A 19,410-nucleotide genomic window follows, 5' to 3' on the forward strand; every position below is an offset into this window, starting at 1 on the left:
AGTTATGCAGCAAATTACCTTTGGAAATGACGTGCAGAGTGCAGTCCAGAGCAGCTAACACACTGCTCAGGTCATATTTGGGATTAGCACTGAGGAGATTCCCACCAATGGTCTGGAAAAATTAAAAAACCAACCATTTTATCTGTATTTTGGACGGTCATACCTGTACATTGCTTGACACCAGTGTCCGCTTACTAATGCAAATTATACTTAAGTGTTCATGTAATGTTGCAATATTACAGCATAATAGCTAAGGTTAAAATTTATTATGTGAAGTGACTATAAAAACATTTCACCCCTTTTGTAAGTTTTCAAATTATTTGCTCTTCAACCTTGAATTATAAAAAGATTAATTTGGCTTTTTTTGTTACCTGGAAAGAGGCTTTTTGTCCAGCAGACTGCACACTGTCATCACAAACACACATCCCCACTGTGAAGCATGACGGTGACAGCATCATGAGGTGAAGCATGGCGGTGGCAGCATCATGAGGTGTAGCATGGCGGTGGCAGCATCATGAGGTGTAGCATGGTGGAGGCAGCATCATGAGGTGTAGCATGGTGCTGGTAGCATCATGAGGTGAAGCATGGTGGTGGAACCATCATGAGGTGAAGCATGGAGGTGACAGCATGATGAAGTGAAGCATGGTGGTGGCAGCATCATGATGTGAAGCATGGTGGTGACAGCATCATGAGGTGAAGCATGGTGGTGGCAGCATCATGATGTGAAGCATGGTGGTGGCAGCATCATGAGGTGTAGCATGGTGGTGGCAGCATCATGAGGTGTAGCATGGTGGTGACAGCATGATGAAGTGAAACATGGAGGTGGCAGCATCATGAGGTGTAGCATGGTGGTGACAGCATGATGAAGTGAAGCATGGTGGTGGCAGCATCATGAGGTGTAGCATGGTGGTGACAGCATGATGAAGTGAAGCATGGAGGTGGCAGCATCATGAGGTGAAGCATGGAGGTGGCAGCATGATGAGGTGAAGCATGGTGGTGGCAGCATCATGAGGTGAAGCATGGTGGTGGCAGCATCATGAGGTGTAGCATGGTGGTGACAGCATGATGAAGTGAAGCATGGAGGTGGCAGCATCATGAGGTGTAGCATGGTGGTGACAGCATGATGAAGTGAAGCATGGTGGTGGCAGCATCATGAGGTGTAGCATGGTGGTGACAGCATGATGAAGTGAAGCATGGAGGTGGCAGCATCATGAGGTGAAGCATGGAGGTGGCAGCATGATGAGGTGAAGCATGGTGGTGGCAGCATCATGAGGTGAAGCATGGTGGAGGCAGCATCATGAGGTGTAGCATGGTGGTGGCAGCATCATGTGGTGAAGCATGGTGGTGGCAGCATCATGATATGAAGCATGGTGGAGGCAGCATCATGAGGTGTAGCATGGTGGAGGCAGCATCATGATATGAAGCATGGTGGAGGCAGCATCATGATATGAAGCATGGTGGTGGCAGCATCATAATTAGAGGATGCTTCTCAGCAGCAGGTCCTGGAGTGCTTGTAAAGGTTGGGAAAAGATTTGTTTTGTGGTAGGACGATGTGCTGAAGCACACAGCCGAATGGTTCAAAGGCAACAAGGGAAGGTACTGGAGCGGCCGAGCTATTGTGGCTGGATTTGAAATGTTTACTGTCAACCCCTGTGCAATATGACAGAGTTTTGAATAGTTTTGCAAAGAAGAACGGGATAAAATTGCAATGTGAAAAAATGTGAACAGCTGATTCAGACCTTTCCACACACAGTCAAAGCTGTAATTCTGACTTGAAAGGGCTGGATATACTTATTTTATATTATATAGTTGACATTTTTTGATACTACTTGGTAGGAGTGTGTTTTCACTTTGACAAGAAAAGTCTATTTTGTAAATTCCTGTCAGAATTATATTGGCTATGATTCAATGATGAAAAGCGATTAAAGAGTGAAACTTCCAAGGATTTTTTATATGCATTGTACATGTGAAAAAGAAATGCATCTACCGCCATGTTGCGTATCTGTTTCCCTGCCAGACACTGAAGAATCTGCAGCAGTGCTTGGTATCCTCTGGCCTTCTCCGCCTCCATCTCCACCACGGCCTTCTCCATCTCCTCCTTCAGTGTACTGAGGCTGCAGGCAGCTCCGACCATCAGGCCTGCAGCACAGGTGAGGTGGACAGGTGAGGACAAACACAGCTTCGTAACAGCAAAGTTCTTTTCTGTCCTATTAAACCGACCGTTCTTGCCCCACGTCACAGCTCCGAGCTCGGAAATCCTTCCAGCGTAGATCACCAGAGGATGAAACTCTCCTTTCAGAAGCATCTTCGGCCCTGGTAGGAATAAATTGTCGGTTTTCTAGACAGATTTACATCATTTAGAGCAGTGGTGTTGAACTCATTTTAGTTCAGGGGGCTGGAGCAGTAAAATCAGAGCAAAATAACGTATAAATAACCACAACTCCACGTGTTTCCTTTTTTTGTAGTGCAAAAAGTCTGTTCTGAAAATGTTCACAGGAGTTATTCTTACGTTTTTACAAAACATATTGAACAACCTGAAATTTCTGAAGAAAAAAATGAGTTTCAACAGTATTATGCCTCATTTTATCATTCATAATATTTTACTTTATGATCAAAAAGACAAAAAAAAACAAAGGCAAAATATTACAAAAATGACACAGTGACAAAAAACGAGACACAAAATGACAAAAATGAGACAAACGACACAAAATAAAACAAAAAAGGGATAAAAAAATTGACAAAAAAGTTACAAAGCGACAAAAAAAGGGACAACCGTCAAAAACGACACAAAACAACAAAAATGATACACAAAACAACGAATAAAACAAAACACAAAATGGCCAAAATAAGCCAAAAAACACTAGCAAAACGGAAAGGAAGCTCGAAACGACAAAAACTAGAAATAAAACAACAGAAACGTGAGACAAATGACAATAATATTACAAAAATGAGACCAAACGATAACAGAGCAAAGAGCAATTTAATATTGTACTTGATGTTCTAAACAACTTGTCATGGTCTAGAAATTATTTAACATTTTCACAATGTTTTACAAATTTGCAGTTAATGTTTTCTCTGTCATTGTTACCCTTTGTAAAATCATCCCGCGGGTTGGATTGGACCCACTGGAGGGCCGGTTTTGGCCCGCGGGCTGCATGTTTGACGCCCCTGATTTAGAGACATTCCTTTACCTGTCATGCTACGTTCTTCGTCTACAAAAGCACTTTGAATCAGCATCTGTTTACCGATGGTCGTGTTGCCGACGATAAGTGCAGCCGAAGGATGATCGGCCTTCAGCTCCAGGAGGTGCAGCAGCTCAGAAGGAGCCACCAAACGGACTCTTTCTCCTTGGAAATACAGAGGAGCTGCACTGAATTTCTTCTCCATCATCTACAACAAAGAGAAAACCCATTATAAAGTTTTTTTTAAAATTTATAACTTTAATCTTTTAATTCATTTCCGATTTCTTGGTTCATTTGTCGCTTTAACAAATACTTGGTGTCACTTTTATATTTATGGCAAGGCAAGGCAAATTTATTTATATGGCACATTTCAACAATGAGGCGATTCAAAGTGCTTTACAAAGATATTAAAACTGAAGGTGACAACACAATTATTAAAAGAAAAACAAAAGAAAACATTTATAAAATCATTAAAAAAAAGGTCAGAACAGTAAAAAGATCAAAAACAGAAGTCAGAAAACAAGGGCATTTTAAAAGTTACATTGGAGAGTTAGTCATAAAAAAAGATTTAAAAGTAACTGTCATAAAATAAGAGTTAAAATAACTGTCATAAAGTAAGCTTTAAAATAATTTAGTCAAAAGCAGCTGAGAACAGGTACGCCTTCAGAATGGACTTAAATGTGCTGAGAGTTTCAGCTGATCTACAGTTTTCTGGGAGTTTGTTCCATATATATGGGGCATATAAGCTGAATGCAGCTTCTCCGTGTTTGGTTTTTACTCTAGGCACTACTAGAAGACCTGATCCAGATGACCTGAGTGGTCTGGGTGGTTCATACTGAGTCAGGAGGTCTCTGATGTATTTTGGTCCTAGACCATTTAAAGCTTTGTAGACCAGCAGCAGGACTTTAAAATCTACCCTCCGAGTGACAGGAAGCCAGTGTAAGGACTTTAAAATTGGAGTGATATGATCTATTTTCTTGGTCTTAGTGAGGACTCGGGCAGCAGAGTTTTGAATCTGCTGCAGTTTGAGTGTTGTTTTTTTTAGGTGGACGTGTAAAGATACTGTTACAGTAATCAAGCTGACTGAAAATAAATACATGGACTAGCTTTTCCAGGTCCTGCTGAGAGATTAGCCCTTTAATTCTTGAGATATTTTTTAAGTGATAGTAAGCCGACTTTGTAACTGCTTTAATGTGTTTTCCAAAACTGAGTTCTGAGTCCATCACCACACCCAGATTTCTGGCCTGGTCTGCAGTTTTTAACTGTAAAGACTGAAGCTCTAGGCTCACTTTTAATCGCCCTTCCTTGGCTCCAAAAACCATTACCTCAGTTTTGTCTTTATTTAACTGAAGAAAGTTCTGACACAGCCACTCATTTATCTGTTCAGTACACTTTCCCAGCACCTGTATAGGGCCATGGTCTCCTGGGGACATTGTAATGTAGATCTGCGTGTCATCTGCATAGCTATGGTAACTTACATTATTGTTTTCAATAATCTGAGCCAGTGGGTGCGTATAGATGTTAAACAGAAGAGGCCCCAGAATGGAACCTTGGGGGACTCCACATGTAATTACTGTCTGCTCAGACATGTAGTTACCTATAGACACAAAGTAATTCCTATTCTTTAGGTAAGATTTGAACCAGTTGAGTACTGTGCTGGATAGTCCCACCCAGTTTTCCAGTCGGTTAAGTAGTATATTGTGGTCGACTGTGTCAAACGCAGCACTCAGATCCAACAGGACTAGGACCGACATCCTGCCGCTGTCTGTATTTGAGCAGATGTCATTAATTACCTTAATAAGAGCTGTCTCAGTGCTGTGGTGCTGTCGAAAACCTGACTGAAAAACATCGAAGCTGTTACTTTTTATTAGGTGATTGTTTAGCTGTTGAAAAACTGCTTTTTCAATGATCTTACTTAAAAATGGGAGATTAGAGATTGGTCTGTAGCTATTCATTTGTAATTTGTCGAGGCTGCTCTTTTTTAAAAGTGGCTTAATCACAGCAGTTGAGGAAAAACACCTGACATAAGAGACAAGTTCACAATCCATAAAAGATCCGCCAGCAGTACTTGGGAGACTTTTTTTGAGAAACCTTGTTGGCAGAATATCCAGACAGCAGGAGGAGGAGTTTAGTTGATGTATAATGTCCTCCAGGTTTTTGTGATTAATAAGATTAAATTACGTCATGGTGTTTGAAATGGTTTTACTCTGACAGAGGACATATCCTGAACTTGCTGTGGGGGCATTAACTGCTTGTCTAATGTTTTAGATTTTCTCTATAAAATGGTAAATTGTTGTATTTAGATAAAGAATGATGCAAAATCGTTGCAGGCCCTGGTAGAATGCAGCTCAGGGGCTACTGACACACGAGGGTTTGTTAGCCTATCCACAGTAGCAAATAAGGCTTGTGTATTATGACTGTTTTTGGTGATTATATCTGCGAAATAAGATTGTCTTGTATTCCTCAGTTGTAAATTGTAAGTGCACAGTTTCTCTTTGTAAATGTCATAATGAACCTGGAGTTTTGATTTTCGCCATCTACGTTCAGCTTTCCGACACTCTCTTTTGCCATTTCTGACCAGTGTGGCATTTCTCCATGGAGATTTTTTTCTTACCAGGCTTCCATAATGTTTACAATTTTAGCATTAAAACAACCTATCAGCTCATTGACTGAACCCCCAGACAGAGCTGGTGTTGAAGAGAAAGCCTGGTTAAATATTTCAGAGGTGTTTTCAGTAATACACCGTTTTTTGGTTACCTCCGTGAAAGTTGCTGACTGCGCCGAGACAGTGCTCTCAAAGAAAACACAGGAATGATCAGAAAGACCAACATCAGACACTGTAACATTGGAAATACTCAGACCCTTGGAGATAAGTAGGTCTAACGTATGCCCTTTGTCATGTGTGGCCTCTGTTACATGCTGGACCAGCCCAAAGTTCTCAAGAGTGTTACACAGATCTATAGTCCCTCTGTCCTGAGGATTGCCAATATGGATGTTAAAGTCGCCAGCTATAATTACAGTCAAAATCAATGCAGATCATAGACAGCAGTTCACTAAAATCATCAAAAAAGTTTGCACAGTATTTAGGAGGCCTGTAAACATTAAGTAGCACAACTCGAGATGAGGACTTCAGTTGAAGAGCTACGTACTCAAACGAGGAGAAATGTTCAAAGGATAACTGCTGATATTGAAAAGATTCTTTGAATAAAATTGCACCTCTCTTGTGCACCCTGGCCTCACTGATAAAACTGAAGTTGGGAGGGGTCGACTCGATGAGAACAGCGGTACTGTTATTTTGGTCTAACCAAATTTCAGTTAAAAACATAAAATCAAGATTGTGCTCAATAATAAAATCATTAATTAAAAATGTCTTCCCTGCTAAAGATCTAATGTTTAATAGAGCCATCTTTAATGTTTGAGGAGTTTTGTCTGCCATGTGAGCGGAAGTTGTTTGTGGTTCACAAACAACATGTACTATATTCAAAAGCTTTTTCTTTCTGTGTCTTGACATAGCCACCTTGCAGTAGGAGTAGGGGTAGGAGAGAGACTGGCTGGGGAGGGCAAGGAGTTAGGGAGGTTTCTACAGGTTGAGGTTGAAAAAAACCTCCTGTTGGGAGTGGAAGCCACTCCTCTTGCTGTGGGGGTGAAGATGTACAGTGGTCTGTTGGATGAGTGGCAGGAGGTGGTGATGTAGTTTAAGCCTCTCTCTGGGTCCCTTGTTGTCCTTGGTCAGTCCTTTTCTCCAGCAGTAACAGTTCTTCTCCAGCGTGCTGTGCAATCTGTTGTTTTGAATGTCCTTGGCTTTTATCTCTGACCGTGGCTGGTGTCTGACGCACGGAGTAGAAAATGTTTGAGCACAGTAGCAGCAGTCCTGATCTGTTAAGGAAGATTCCATTTGCCTTAAAGAGGTGCCTGCATTCCCAAAAGATGTTTAAATTGTCAGTGAAGTTTATGGATTGAGCAGCACATGTAGCTTTGAGCCATCTGTTTAGCAGCATCAGCCTGCTAAACTTCTCATCTCCTCTCCGGACTGTAGGTAGTGGACCGCTCACATAAACAACAGGTTTCAGACCTCTGACTCTGTTCAGCAGATCCATGAAGTCCTGTTTCAGCACTTCTGACTGCTGCTTCTCTACGTCGAGGGCTCCCATGTGTATGACAAGGGATTTAGCTGTGGGATGCTCAGCAGTGATCCTCATAATTATCTTAGAAATGCCAAACACTGTATCATTGTTAAAACACAACACTTTGGTGCTTTTTTTTTGCTACAAAAGCGCTTTAGATCATTCATAGCTCTGTCACCCACTATCAGAGTTTGAGGCCCAGTAGTAAGCTCTTTCCTCAACCTTTGTGGCTCAACAGTTAGCTCATTCTGCAGCCTTTTAGTGCCATACCTTAGTCTTCTTTCAGGAGACGAACTCTTTTCGGGGGTGTCAGAATCTTGTTGCAGTACAGCAAACCTGTTCTCCAATTGAACCTCTGTTTCTTGGTTTTGTTTACTCTTATTCCTGGTTGTAGCCACTGTCCAGGGATCTTTACTTCTCTGTATTGGTGTGGAGGAGATATTGCTACGGGATGGCAGAGCAGGCCAACCAGTTTCATCAATAATCTCTGTATGGTGGATTCTGCCTGTAGCCTGTCTTTCCATATCAGCTGTATTCATACCTGAGGTATGCTTTGGCTTTGCTCCAAGCAAGTTCCAGGGAGGACTGCTGGTTGATTTTCGGCTGTTTCGAAAGGCCTCCTCGTCCTTGGCGGTGGTGCTAATTAGCTGTCTGCTAGCCTTCTCTTGTCCACTGCTTTGAATCACCGGTAGAGTGGTCACATTTCCATAATGTCCATTAACCTTTATATTCACTTCCAATCAGTGCATTTTCATTTCCAGAACTGTTTTCTTCTGGAGGAGTTTGTGATAATCATTCATGGAAACGAGAGGCATCTTAATGCTAGTTAGCACTTGTTAGTATCTCAGAAAGACGGACTGGCTGCCCAGACACAAGTGATCGGAGGCCGCCTCGTCCTCCCGCAGAAAAGCGCTCACAAACCTCGACTTGTGTCCGTAATCCACGTCAATCTGGTCTCGCTGTGAGATTCTTGTTGCTTCTCAAGAGAGAAGCAATGCTGAATAAAGTGCGAGCTGTGTAGTTAGCTGTGTATTAGCCCGTTTATGATACACAAGGTAGAGAATGCGATGAAGAAAGCTGACCTCAAGAGCAACTGAGGAGAGCAAATCATGAATTTTCATAAGCAGACTTCCTAATTTGTACTCTTTCTTGTCAGCCTCTGTGATGAGGCTTTCTTCTTGTCACCTCCTGAGAGATCACATTCTGTATGTTCTGTTTATTTGCGAGTTATATTTAGAGAAAAGAACATCATCAGCTTTTTAACACATCCAGTGTGACAGACATACGGCTTACAATGAAACAAGTTTACCAGTTTCCAACATTTCTCTATGAATACATATTTCTACATTCATGTTAAACACAAGAACACATGGTTTAACCATTTAAGACCTACCATTGTGCAAGTCCACAAGGACATATTCTTACATTTTTACATACTATAGTGCAATTTTTGGGGGAATTTTTATGTGCTTTAAGTTAAGGATAGACCGATACATTGGCCGGCCGATATATCGGGCCGATATTTGAGTTTTTTACTTGTATCAGCATTGGCCGATACGTGCGTGGGTTCGCCGATTTATTTTTCCCTGGCATGAATTGTTTTAATGATGCCTAAATATTTGTTTTATTTTATTTTATAGACAGTACTTGAATAATTAAAAGCACCAAACACTTTTGTTCATTTGAAAGTACGTGTGGTAAAGTTGAACAAAGCTGAATCCTACTGTGTACAGTAGTTGTTGTTTTATTTATGCTTAAGTTAAAATAATTTTATTTCATAGACATTACTTGAATAATTAAAAGCACCAAACACTTTTTGTTCATTTGAAAGTACGTGTGGTAAAGTTGAACAAAGCTGTTGAATATTTTTTTACTGTTCAATATATGTTTCTTATTTTAAACTTGAGACCTGGAGTATTTGTTATCATTGTGTCATTTTTTTAAATTTAAATTGAAAGAGCAAAGCAGTATCGGCCCCAAAAATCGGCTCAAGAAAATCGGCCATCGGCTAAGGGTGATGGAAAAAAAATTGGTATTGGCCCTAAAAAAATCCATATCGGTCTATCCCGAATTTAAATCAATGTAACCCTTATATTCCAAGTTTTAATCATATGAATTAACTTATGCCTTAACTGCTGCAATAAGTTGCTTAAAAATACAATGAACCTAAAAAATGTTTAGTGTTTATAAAGATTTTTGTTATGTGCACTTTATTGTGTATTTTTACAAACCCACCACTGCAACAAAAAAGCGATCTGAGACCTGGTGAATGTGTGAAATATTAGCATAACTCCCCAGATTTTAGATGCTAGAAGAATGATGGATCTATTTTATCTGGTTTCAAATCTACCGCTAATCAAAAATGAATATGCAGTCGTAGTGCCTGCACTTTGCTGGGCTCTATAGGGTTAAATATACTTGATTAAGTTCTCTTACAGTCATTGCACATAGTTTTTGTGTGATTATATACTTTGGTTACCATCAGCTCAGGAGGGAAGATGAGATCCTGAGAAGGGTCCAGGGGTAAAAAATCGTCCATCGGAAAAAGCTTGTGGCAGATCTGACGAAGGAAGCAAACATGGAAAATATTTGCTAAATGTTTGTTCCTCATCATCATTGACAGTTTACCTGCTTAACCAGACTTTAGATATTGATTATATTGTGTGTGACTGATGAGTCTCACATCATTTTCTTCGCTGTGGTTCATTTTACTGCCTTTTCTCTCCATACAGCATCTTCCTTCTTCTCTTCCATTTTGGCAGCAACCAGATGACTTCTGAAGGTATTGATTTCAGCATTTAATATTACATTACCTCATGTAAAAATTCAGGATTGGGATATCTTAGGCTTCATATGGATAAATGTTAAATTCATGCACAAGTCGACTCAACACCTACCTCGCAAAAAGTCTTAAATCCGTCAATTATTGGTCTGTAGCCCGTGCAGCGACAGAGATTCCCTTCAAAATAAAACAAATGTCTTCAGTTAGTCTCAAAGGACTAAAAAAAAAAAATGTAAATACACAGTTACCTGTTAATTGAATTTGTACACAATCTGAAATATTATCATAAAATACTTGTGGAAAAAATCTTTGTTTCACAATGTGTAGCTCCATTAGACAGATACAGACAAATGCAAATGATATATTTTTTGTTTGTTGTTTACAAGAAAAAACAATGAAACTGAATTCTACCAAAATGACCCGATACTCAAAACTTCTTATTTTTATGGAACCAATCAATTTTCAGTGGATTTTTTAGGATTTGTTTAGTATTATGGCTGTGATTGTACTAAAGGAAATTGCGCTTGAAGACATAAGAGTGATTATTGATGCAATATTTCACAAAAAATATTAAAAAAGTAAGAATTTCACAAACAATAACCACTAAATATTTGCAGAAAATGCAGACGAAATATGGAGGCCCTGAGGTGCAAAACACACAGTAATTATGTCATTGTTGTTGCATTTTCTGAACTGTTGTTGAGTTTCTGTTCTTTTGCGAAATGTCTGTGTTTTCTTTTTTACTATGTTTTGTGAAATGTTCTGTTTTTGTTGTTGTCATGTTTTTAGTGTTGTCAATGTGTTTTCTAATATGTGGATGTGTTTTCTAAATTGTTGCACTCACTGACATGGCGTTTTGTTTTCTAAAGCGTTACTGTGTTTGCTGTTATGTTGTTGTGTTTGGCACCTCAGGGCAACTATACAGTAACTGCAAGAACCTCATTTATTGGTTTACAGAAAATGTAAGCATCTCTATCAAAATGCAAAAATTAAAAGTACTGCATTATAAATATTGCTTCACTAAAAAAAAATCAATGCAGAGATATAGCCCCTGTAAATATTACTATTACACATAAAAATTTAACGGATTGTAATTCAGTCGCTTATATTTTATGGGCTCAAATTGTATTTAATGTCTTAATTTGTACGTAACTTTTGACAGAAATTGTGAAAAAAAAAAAATCCAGATCAGTAAACACTATGGTACTTCTTCTGTAAAAATAAATAATTTTAATAAAATAAGTACCACAATGTATTTAGTTTTGTTGCATCCCTCCTGATGGTGATTTTATTCTTGCATTTTTACCCACAATTTACCCTTTGGACCAAAAAAAACCCATTCTTCATTCATGCTGATCTTGAGCTGTTGGCTTCTTTCCTACCTCCCAGAGCCTCCCTGATGTCCTCCATGGTTGGTTGAGGTTTGTTCCTCAGCAGAGCGTACATGGACATCACCATCCCCGGAGTGCAGAAGCCACACTGCGATCCGTGAGCCTTCGCTATTCGCTCCTGAAAGACAGCAGAGTCAGAAACATCCAGCAGCTTTTCAATTTTGACGTCCACTGGCGGGTTACCTGCACGGGGTGGAGTTTGGTGTCGGTGCTGCCGACGCCTTCGACCGTCACCACAGCCGCTCCGTGCAGGGCGACAATTGGCTGCAGGCAGGCATTGACGGCGTAGTGTCTGAATGGTTCAAAAGTCATGGAAATAACCCAAGTTTAAACCCAACGGTGTTGCTAAAATCTGTCCTGTCATGAACATAAGTTTCTATACATTTGTGAAGACCACGTATCATGACAGTCTTGAGTTTCCAAAGCCTCCTATAACTCGGAAATTTCTTTATTGAAATCATTGGAATACATGAGTCTTTGCTAGAAAAACTGAGCCAACAAACAAAAAAAAATATCATGCATATTGGTTCTTCTCTTGATTTTGTAAAAGGTCTTCTGGAAATATGACAAAATCTGCCGTTTCAAAATATACATACAGTCATTCTGGCATTTGGTTAAACGTCCTTTGGCCATATTGTCCTCAACTTGACGCCTTTGGGAGCTGTCCATTAGCTTCTGGTTGTATCATTGGCCACTCCTCGTGACGTAATCAGTGCAGGAAAAACATAACTGCGTCCACGACCAATTGAAGGTTTACCTGAAGAATGTGGAGTTCATCCTCCATCTTTATTATGGAGGATGTACTTTGTGTAAAGCACCAATTCCACCAAAACAGCCCCATAAAATGATACTGCCACCACCATGCTTGACAGTAGCTTGGGTTGTGGGGTTAAAGAGTTATAGGAGTCAGTGGAAACTTGACTTTACAAGTGTATGTAAACTTTTGTTGATGACAGTACCTCTTGTTGGTGCTAAAGGATACACGACTCTCTCGTGGTTGCGGTCGTATCTGGACACCATGACAGTGCAAGAGCCACAACCTCCACCTCCACAGCCGTACTTAGTCCCTGTCAGACCAACTGGAGAAGAAATGAGGTCAGAGTTCATCCAGTACAAGCAAGCTTTCTCAGCTTCTTCATGTTGTAGTATGAATTACACTCAAAACAACACCCTTTCGAAACACCGATCATGGAATTGATTAGCTGGTCTCTCAACGCGATTGACAAGATTATCACCACAAAGAGCACAGGTCTAGGGGCAGGGGAGCCACCAGGGAGTTTGGGGCCCTGTAGCACCGGACATAAGGCCGGCGAAAATATTTTGTGCTGTTTACATAAAACTGTGCATTTTAATGATATTTTTGACTATTATTTCCCATATTTGTGAAAAGGACAATGTGACAGTTACTTGGTAGGGGAAGCATTGAACACTCTGAATACAATGTTTCATTTATTTACTGCAAGATTGATTCTCATTCTTCAGCATAACATTTCCCTAAATTAAATTACATACCTGAATAATACAAAACTTGAACATAAAATAACCTCTTCCATTAAATAAATTGCAATTATCAACTGTGAAGAAACAGATAAAATAAAAAATAGAATAAATAAATAAATAAAATACAAAAAGCCAACTGCCTTTTATGATTTCTCATCACCATCTAGAGAATCATACAACAAGCACAATAATAAAATCATCTGGAGATGTTAAACTAAGTAAACAAAGTAGGTCCATTCATAAAGAAAAAACATAACAGGCCAGATACAACCTTGCTCAGCCAAGCTTCCTCTTGCACACATATTTACAATACATATTTACGACTGGCCCTTGCTCAACCTTTCTAACCAAGAGCCCAACGCCGAGCCTTCTCAGTAGTGAAATCATTGATCAGGTCTTTGAAGTCTAGCTTTCTAGCCAACTGACTTTCAATGCACAGCATGGCAAGACTGCAGAGCCTTTCCTGTGACATTTTGGACCTAAAGTAGTTTTTTTTAAAATCATTTTTAGCTTGCTGGAAGCTCTCTCACCACCTGCAACACTAACTGGCAGTGTGCAAAATATACGCAAAGCAATACACACTTCTCCAAAGATGCTTTGAGCTGCAGCTTACAACTAGTATTCAGGAGTTCAAGAGGGGATAAGTTTGGGAGGAAATTGGAAGCGTATACACTGTTAAGGTGTCTTACTTCATTTTCAAAATCAGGTGTAAGATCACCAGAATACTTTGTGATCAATTGTTGGCACAGAGAAGAGATTTTGTCCTCACTAATCTGCTCAACTTTCAGAACAGCAGAAAATTCATTTACAATATTTGCTGTGGTCTGGAACCTAGTTCCCAAGTCACTTATGATACTGTCCATAACAGTAAAAAAACACAGTGTTCCGAAACACAGTTTCTGCACTCTCCTGAGACCTCTCCTCTTCAGAGGTTTCATCATGGAATCTTCGCCTTTTCTTCTGGCGGCTGCACTCCTTACTTAACTGACGTGCAACATTCATTTGGCCAGCTATCAGCTTTGCCTCAGCTAGGAGAGACTCCCACATATCTCTTAGAGACTGCATCTCTTCTGTCAAGGCTCTGATATTGGCTGCCTTTATGTCAAGTGAGATCTTTCCTGACTGGAGAATAGCATTCCTGTTGTCAATACTTTGGAGTACTTTCAGCCAGACAGTGAGAAGAACAATACCATCAAATGACATAAAGTATTTTCTCAGACCATTAGCCTCTGATCTTGCTTCACTCGTGAGACTGCATGTCATAAGTATGCTATCAAGGGCTTTGATGACAGATGGTAGGTGTTTTGCAACAGGTTTAACAGCCTCAATTCTTGCCCTCCAATGGGTATCAGATAGGTAATGCAATGAGCAACCTGTTTGCTCTTTGAAGATGGCCCATCGCTCTGGGCTGGCACTTACAAATGTGTACAAGCGATTAATGCAGCCAAAAAATGACGATACCTCTGGGCTTGACTCTGCAGCATGCACACCAACAAGATTTAATGTGTGGGAGGCACAAGGAGAATAAGTAGCCAGATTATTTTTCTTCAGTATTTGAGCTTGGACTCCCTTGATTTTCCCTGACATGTTAGCCCTGTTGTCGTATCCCTGTCCTCTGCAATCGCTGATGTCTATCCCATGGTCATGAAGAACATTATCAATCATCTCTGCTATCTCACTCCCTGTCTTTTTATGAAAATCCTTGAATTCAAGGAACCTTTCAGTAATTTCCCAGTCGTCTGTTTCTTTGTCATATTTCACATATTGTAGCAGCACAACATTTCGCTCAGTATGAGAAATGTCCTGTGTAGCATCACAGATGACTGAATAATATATGGCATCCTGACTGTTGATTTGAGGTGCAAAGTGGATGCCATCAAGGTGAGGATCGCCACAGCTGAGGTCTAAAAAAGTTGAGAGCAGCTAGGGCAGGGGTCGGCAAAATTTATTTTATTTTAGATTGGTAATTCTTAAAAATTTAATTCTAAATTTGAAGATTACGGTGATCTTGTAACATCAAAATGAAACGTTTTAAATTTTCGTCTGTCAAAATACGCGTCCCAGCCGTCAATCTCCGACACTCGCTGGCCTGCGTGTATTCATTTGGAGTCCTGTTGATCTTCGGATCCCAGTGTTTGCTCTACATTCATTCAGCAGCGGTGGGCCACCATTCCTAAATCCTAGCCGTCGCTCCTTCAAATTTCTTTCTTTGTTATTGTCACAAATACACCACCGCCGCACGTCTCCGCCTTCACAGCAGAGTCCTGCATTGTGTCAGGTACTCGTGAGTACTATGGTAAACTACGGATAATTGTCTTGCTCAGTATCTACTCTTTGATACGTCAGGTTAATACGACGTTACTTGTGAGAGCACGGCTCGATGTCACGTCCAGCATCCAGGCAGCAGGTCAGAGAGTCAGAGGAGTGTCGTCTTGGAAAATATGGCAGCGACTTACCGGAGAAAAGTTATTAGCTTAAGATAAATAGATTTTACAAGTTAAATAGATATTTGCAAATTATTGATTTCCAGCTAACATTACGTAACATATGAGGTCCAGGAGCAAAAATGACATTAACCAAGTAAGATAAATATTAGTGGAAGGACGTAATTTAAAAAAATGAATCTATCTAATTAAAGGCTTTGTAATTAATTAATCACGACTGAGTAACAAGAGCATAGAGGTAAAAAAGCGATGTATGCAGTGTTGTTTTCATTTTAAATGCCAAAAGGATTTTGCAGCTCCCGGTATTTTCTGTGGGAAACGGGTCGAAATGGCTCTTTGAGTGTTAAAGTTTGCCGACCCCTGAGCTAGGGGGAAGGCGAAATTGCTCCTCTCCCCCGCCTAAACAAGAACCATACTGATTACATTCTGGAACACCCTGGAATGATAGCAAACTTTGTTTGCTATCGTTCCACTTCCCCAAGGACACCTGTTGACTTTTGGACCGGTCAATCCGAGGACGTCTCCATAGCAACCTGCTGTGTTATCGCGCTTCCACCCTCGCGAACATTTGGTATAACAACCTTTTTTTTCTTTTTACCCCATGCTATCCCTACCCCGATCCCAAATGTCTTTGGGTTTTTTTTTTCCTTTTCCTAAAGATAGGTAGCGTGCTCTGGGTGCGGCAGCTCAAATTAAATTTCATTGTATATGAAAGTTTGCAATGACAATAAAGTTCTTCTCATTCTCATAGATTTGTTCATAGTGTTAATCAGGTGATTTTCCTCAACATATCCGTTTCAATCAGAAACAAATCTGCAGTGAGTTTACAGCAGAGAGAGAGAGGATTAGATTAAAACCGACCTCTTCTCCTCAGAAAACTGAGCAGCATCTGCTCTGGATCAGCGTTCCTCTCAACAACCTGAAAGGAAAGAGAAGCAAAGAAATGTGTAATAAAAAAAATGGCAACAAAACTTTAAATCGACTACCAATGAATTCAACAAATGTGTGAATCAAAGTGCTCTATATTTTCTTGTCTTGTTAAACAACATCAGGAATCATTAAACAAAAGATCTGACTGTGTCATCCCTCCATCAGGTGACTTCATGCTGTTTACGCACATATTTAAGGGCATTTTATTTCAAGTCTTTACTAAAACATAAAGTAACAGTCAGCAACTAATGATGACTACTGGTGTTTATGATATCTATAAAATTGCTTTGATTAAAATCTGCTTTGTTTAAACTGCACCCAGACAGGAATGTAAAAAGGAAAATATTTTCGATGGTCACAGCTTGTATGCTAACGTAAGCTAACGACCTCCTGGCTCCAGTGACAATGAGTAAAATATTTCTCAAAATACTGCACGACTGCTTTATTTCTATGAGTTACTGCAAATTATGATTTTGTCTTAAGAGCCCCTGTAACAAAGTCCATCTTAAGAGTGAAAAACACCATAAAGAGCCATAAAAGTCACATCAGGTACAAGTTTTTTGTCGACTACAGCTGGTTTAAAGAATTTTTTCATTCTTCTATTCCTGCTTAATTGTTCACGTATATAGATATAAGGACTTTGACAGGCAATTTCATCAAGCAAATGTCACCATTTTTTTCAGCTTAAACCATGTTTCCCCTCATCTAAATATTACTTATGCTTGATATCCTCATTTTTACAATATTTATAGCTGTTGTCATTATGTGTAACAAACAAAATTCATGTCTGGGACCTTCATTGCTGTCATTTTTCACTTTCATAATTGTTTAAATGTCAGTACCACCATGACATTTTAACAACAGTATCCTATTTCTCAATGAATTGCTTTGCTACTCATAAAATGAACCACTTTTCTAGTTTTACATGATATCAGAAGCTTAAATATGTTTTTAGAGTGAAATTTATGGGTGGTAAATGATGAATGTGCTCACCTTTCTCCCATTGATGAAGAAAATCAGCTCACTCGGTGAAGACATGATGCAGATCAGAGTTAAATGTCCGCTTTAGGCTGCCGCTTCTTGAAGTACTGATCGTTTCATGTGTGGCGATAGCCAAAGGATATTGTATTGAATGTATTGAGAAAGTGTGCTTTCACCTGACCTCCACGCCCCATCAGTCCATTTGCATTCCAGCCAGTAAAATGGTTGCTTTTTCCGCGCCCTTCAACTTCCTCATATCTGCCAGCCTCCAAAGCAGTATGGGGGCAAGACTGTAGGGTTCCCTGATGTCTTCTTCCCCATGCGATCTGGACCAGTTGACAACCTAGTGATGGTGAAATGAAGCCTCATGAGGCATTGAACCACTTGAGCCAATTGGGTTCATTTGAGCACACGAAACCACCTACTGGTCAAGTGTGTAATCACAGGCAGCTGTATCTGAACCACATGCCTGATGCATTGAATCATTGTTCATTATGGCTGTTGGGAATGACTATGAAAAGCAAAAAAATGTGTGATCAAATAATTTCTACAGATAAATCATCACATATGTGTGTAAGAAAATATATTTTCATGTATTCTGTGTGTGTAAATTTTAGGCCAGCCGCTACTTCCTGAACCTTAACTGACTGTATCAGTTCACTGGCCTGCTTTGCTGTGTCTTGGGCAAACTTTGTTTTTCATGCCCACACCCATCTCCCCCCTCCTTGACCCAATCATTTCTCTCCATTATCTCCCACAGAGCTCTCATAATCTACAGCAAGAATGTGCAGCTCTATCTGCATTCTTGATCCCAATCCGGTCTCATAGAGGCCTGTCTGCCTTCTATCTCTCTTCTCATGACTACAATCATTAATTCATCCCTCAGCTGTGGATCAGTACCAGAACCCCTCAAACTGCCTGTTACCCCCATCTTTAAAAAACCTGGACTCAACCCTGACATCATGAATAACTTCCGTCCCATTTCCAAATTCCCTTTTCTGGCATAAATCCTAGAACGTGTCATAGCTGCCCAAATCAGAACCCACCTCACCTCCAATGCCCTGTTTGAACCATTTCAATCTGGATTCACCTCAAAACACAGCAATGAAACAGCCCTTCTTAAAGTTACCAATGACATCCCCCTTTCTGTAGACGCTGGCCTCCTCAACATCCTCATCATGCTCGACGTCAATGCAGCATTCGACACCATCAACCAACCCCTCCTCTCTCACCTGGAGTCACTCCCCAACATCACCGGTACTGCTTTCTCCTGTCTCAGGTCATATCTCTCAAACAGGCAACATTTCTTCAGCATCAATAACTGCATCTCCTCCGTCACTCCTCTGCTGGAAGGCGTCCTCCAGGGTTCATTGTTAAGCCCCCTCCTGTTCATCCTCGAAATCCTCCCTCTTGGTAATATCATCCGTAAACATGGCCTCCATTTCCACTGCTACGCTGGCAATATACAGCTCTACATCTCAACCAAATCCATCACCCCAACAATCTGCTCCATTCTGACCAACTGTCTCAGTGCATTAAAAACACTGACAATATAAATCAAATTGCATTTATTCATACTACTGACTTCATATAGACTTATAAAACAAGGATTTACAATATGCTATGATAGACAATGAAAAAGAAAGATACCTCCAAGGAAACATAACAAATAAAATAAAGTTAAAAAAGGATTCAAAGATGCAAAAATCCAACATGTACAATAATTTAAGCAATAAAAACCTTCATAGTCAAATGGCAGCTTTTTATGTAGTGCACCTACAATATCATATGAAATACAAATTTAATAGACAGCAAGTTGCACATTTAGGTTAGGACCATTATGCAAATCTGCCTGATCGATAAATAACCAATTTTAATATTTTTGTTAGATTTATTTATTGCAGGTATTGAATTGCCTGAATAAATAAATATGAGTATATTTGCAAAATACTGAATGAGATATACACTAAAAATACACATCAGTCGTAGGAGCTTTTTTTTTTTTTAAATAAATTTAAAAAAAAATAAAAATGCAATTTATTTTCCTTTTTTGTTCAACGGAAATCCCCTACAAAT

The 19,410-nt window shown here is 39.8% G+C and overlaps 1 protein-coding gene and 1 long non-coding RNA gene across 3 annotated transcripts in view; one reads left to right on the forward strand and one right to left on the reverse strand.

The window, feature by feature from the left end:
• aox5 (aldehyde oxidase 5) overlaps positions 1-17,578 on the reverse strand; it is a 37,267-nt gene extending 19,689 nt beyond the window's left edge. Inside the window, exons 1-12 of one of the 2 annotated variants that reach the window (XM_022210423.2) lie at positions 17,347-17,578; positions 16,285-16,342; positions 12,462-12,558; positions 11,663-11,771; positions 11,471-11,597; positions 10,204-10,265; positions 9,990-10,082; positions 9,786-9,866; positions 3,246-3,390; positions 2,221-2,313; positions 1,988-2,139; positions 19-112 (exon numbers count right to left, since the gene is read on the reverse strand). In XM_022210423.2, coding sequence (XP_022066115.2) covers positions 19-112; positions 1,988-2,139; positions 2,221-2,313; positions 3,246-3,390; positions 9,786-9,866; positions 9,990-10,082; positions 10,204-10,265; positions 11,471-11,597; positions 11,663-11,771; positions 12,462-12,558; positions 16,285-16,342; positions 17,347-17,391 — 1,156 coding nt within the window. In that variant the 5' untranslated portion in view covers positions 17,392-17,578. Of the gene's footprint in view, positions 1-18; positions 113-1,987; positions 2,140-2,220; positions 2,314-3,245; positions 3,391-9,785; positions 9,867-9,989; positions 10,083-10,203; positions 10,266-11,470; positions 11,598-11,662; positions 11,772-12,438; positions 12,559-16,284; positions 16,343-17,346 lie in introns of those variants that run through there. The other variant, XM_051942230.1, reaches the window with a different exon arrangement.
• LOC127531901 (uncharacterized) lies at positions 478-1,843 on the forward strand. Its single transcript, XR_007939134.1, has 3 exons — positions 478-706; positions 823-1,273; positions 1,390-1,843. It is a non-coding gene; the product is annotated as an uncharacterized LOC127531901 (long non-coding RNA).
• Positions 17,579-19,410: the final 1,832 nt, after the last annotated feature.

The sequence above is a fragment of the Acanthochromis polyacanthus genome, chromosome 22 (genome assembly GCF_021347895.1).
Source record: "Acanthochromis polyacanthus isolate Apoly-LR-REF ecotype Palm Island chromosome 22, KAUST_Apoly_ChrSc, whole genome shotgun sequence".
Lineage (NCBI taxonomy): Eukaryota > Metazoa > Chordata > Actinopteri > Pomacentridae > Acanthochromis > Acanthochromis polyacanthus.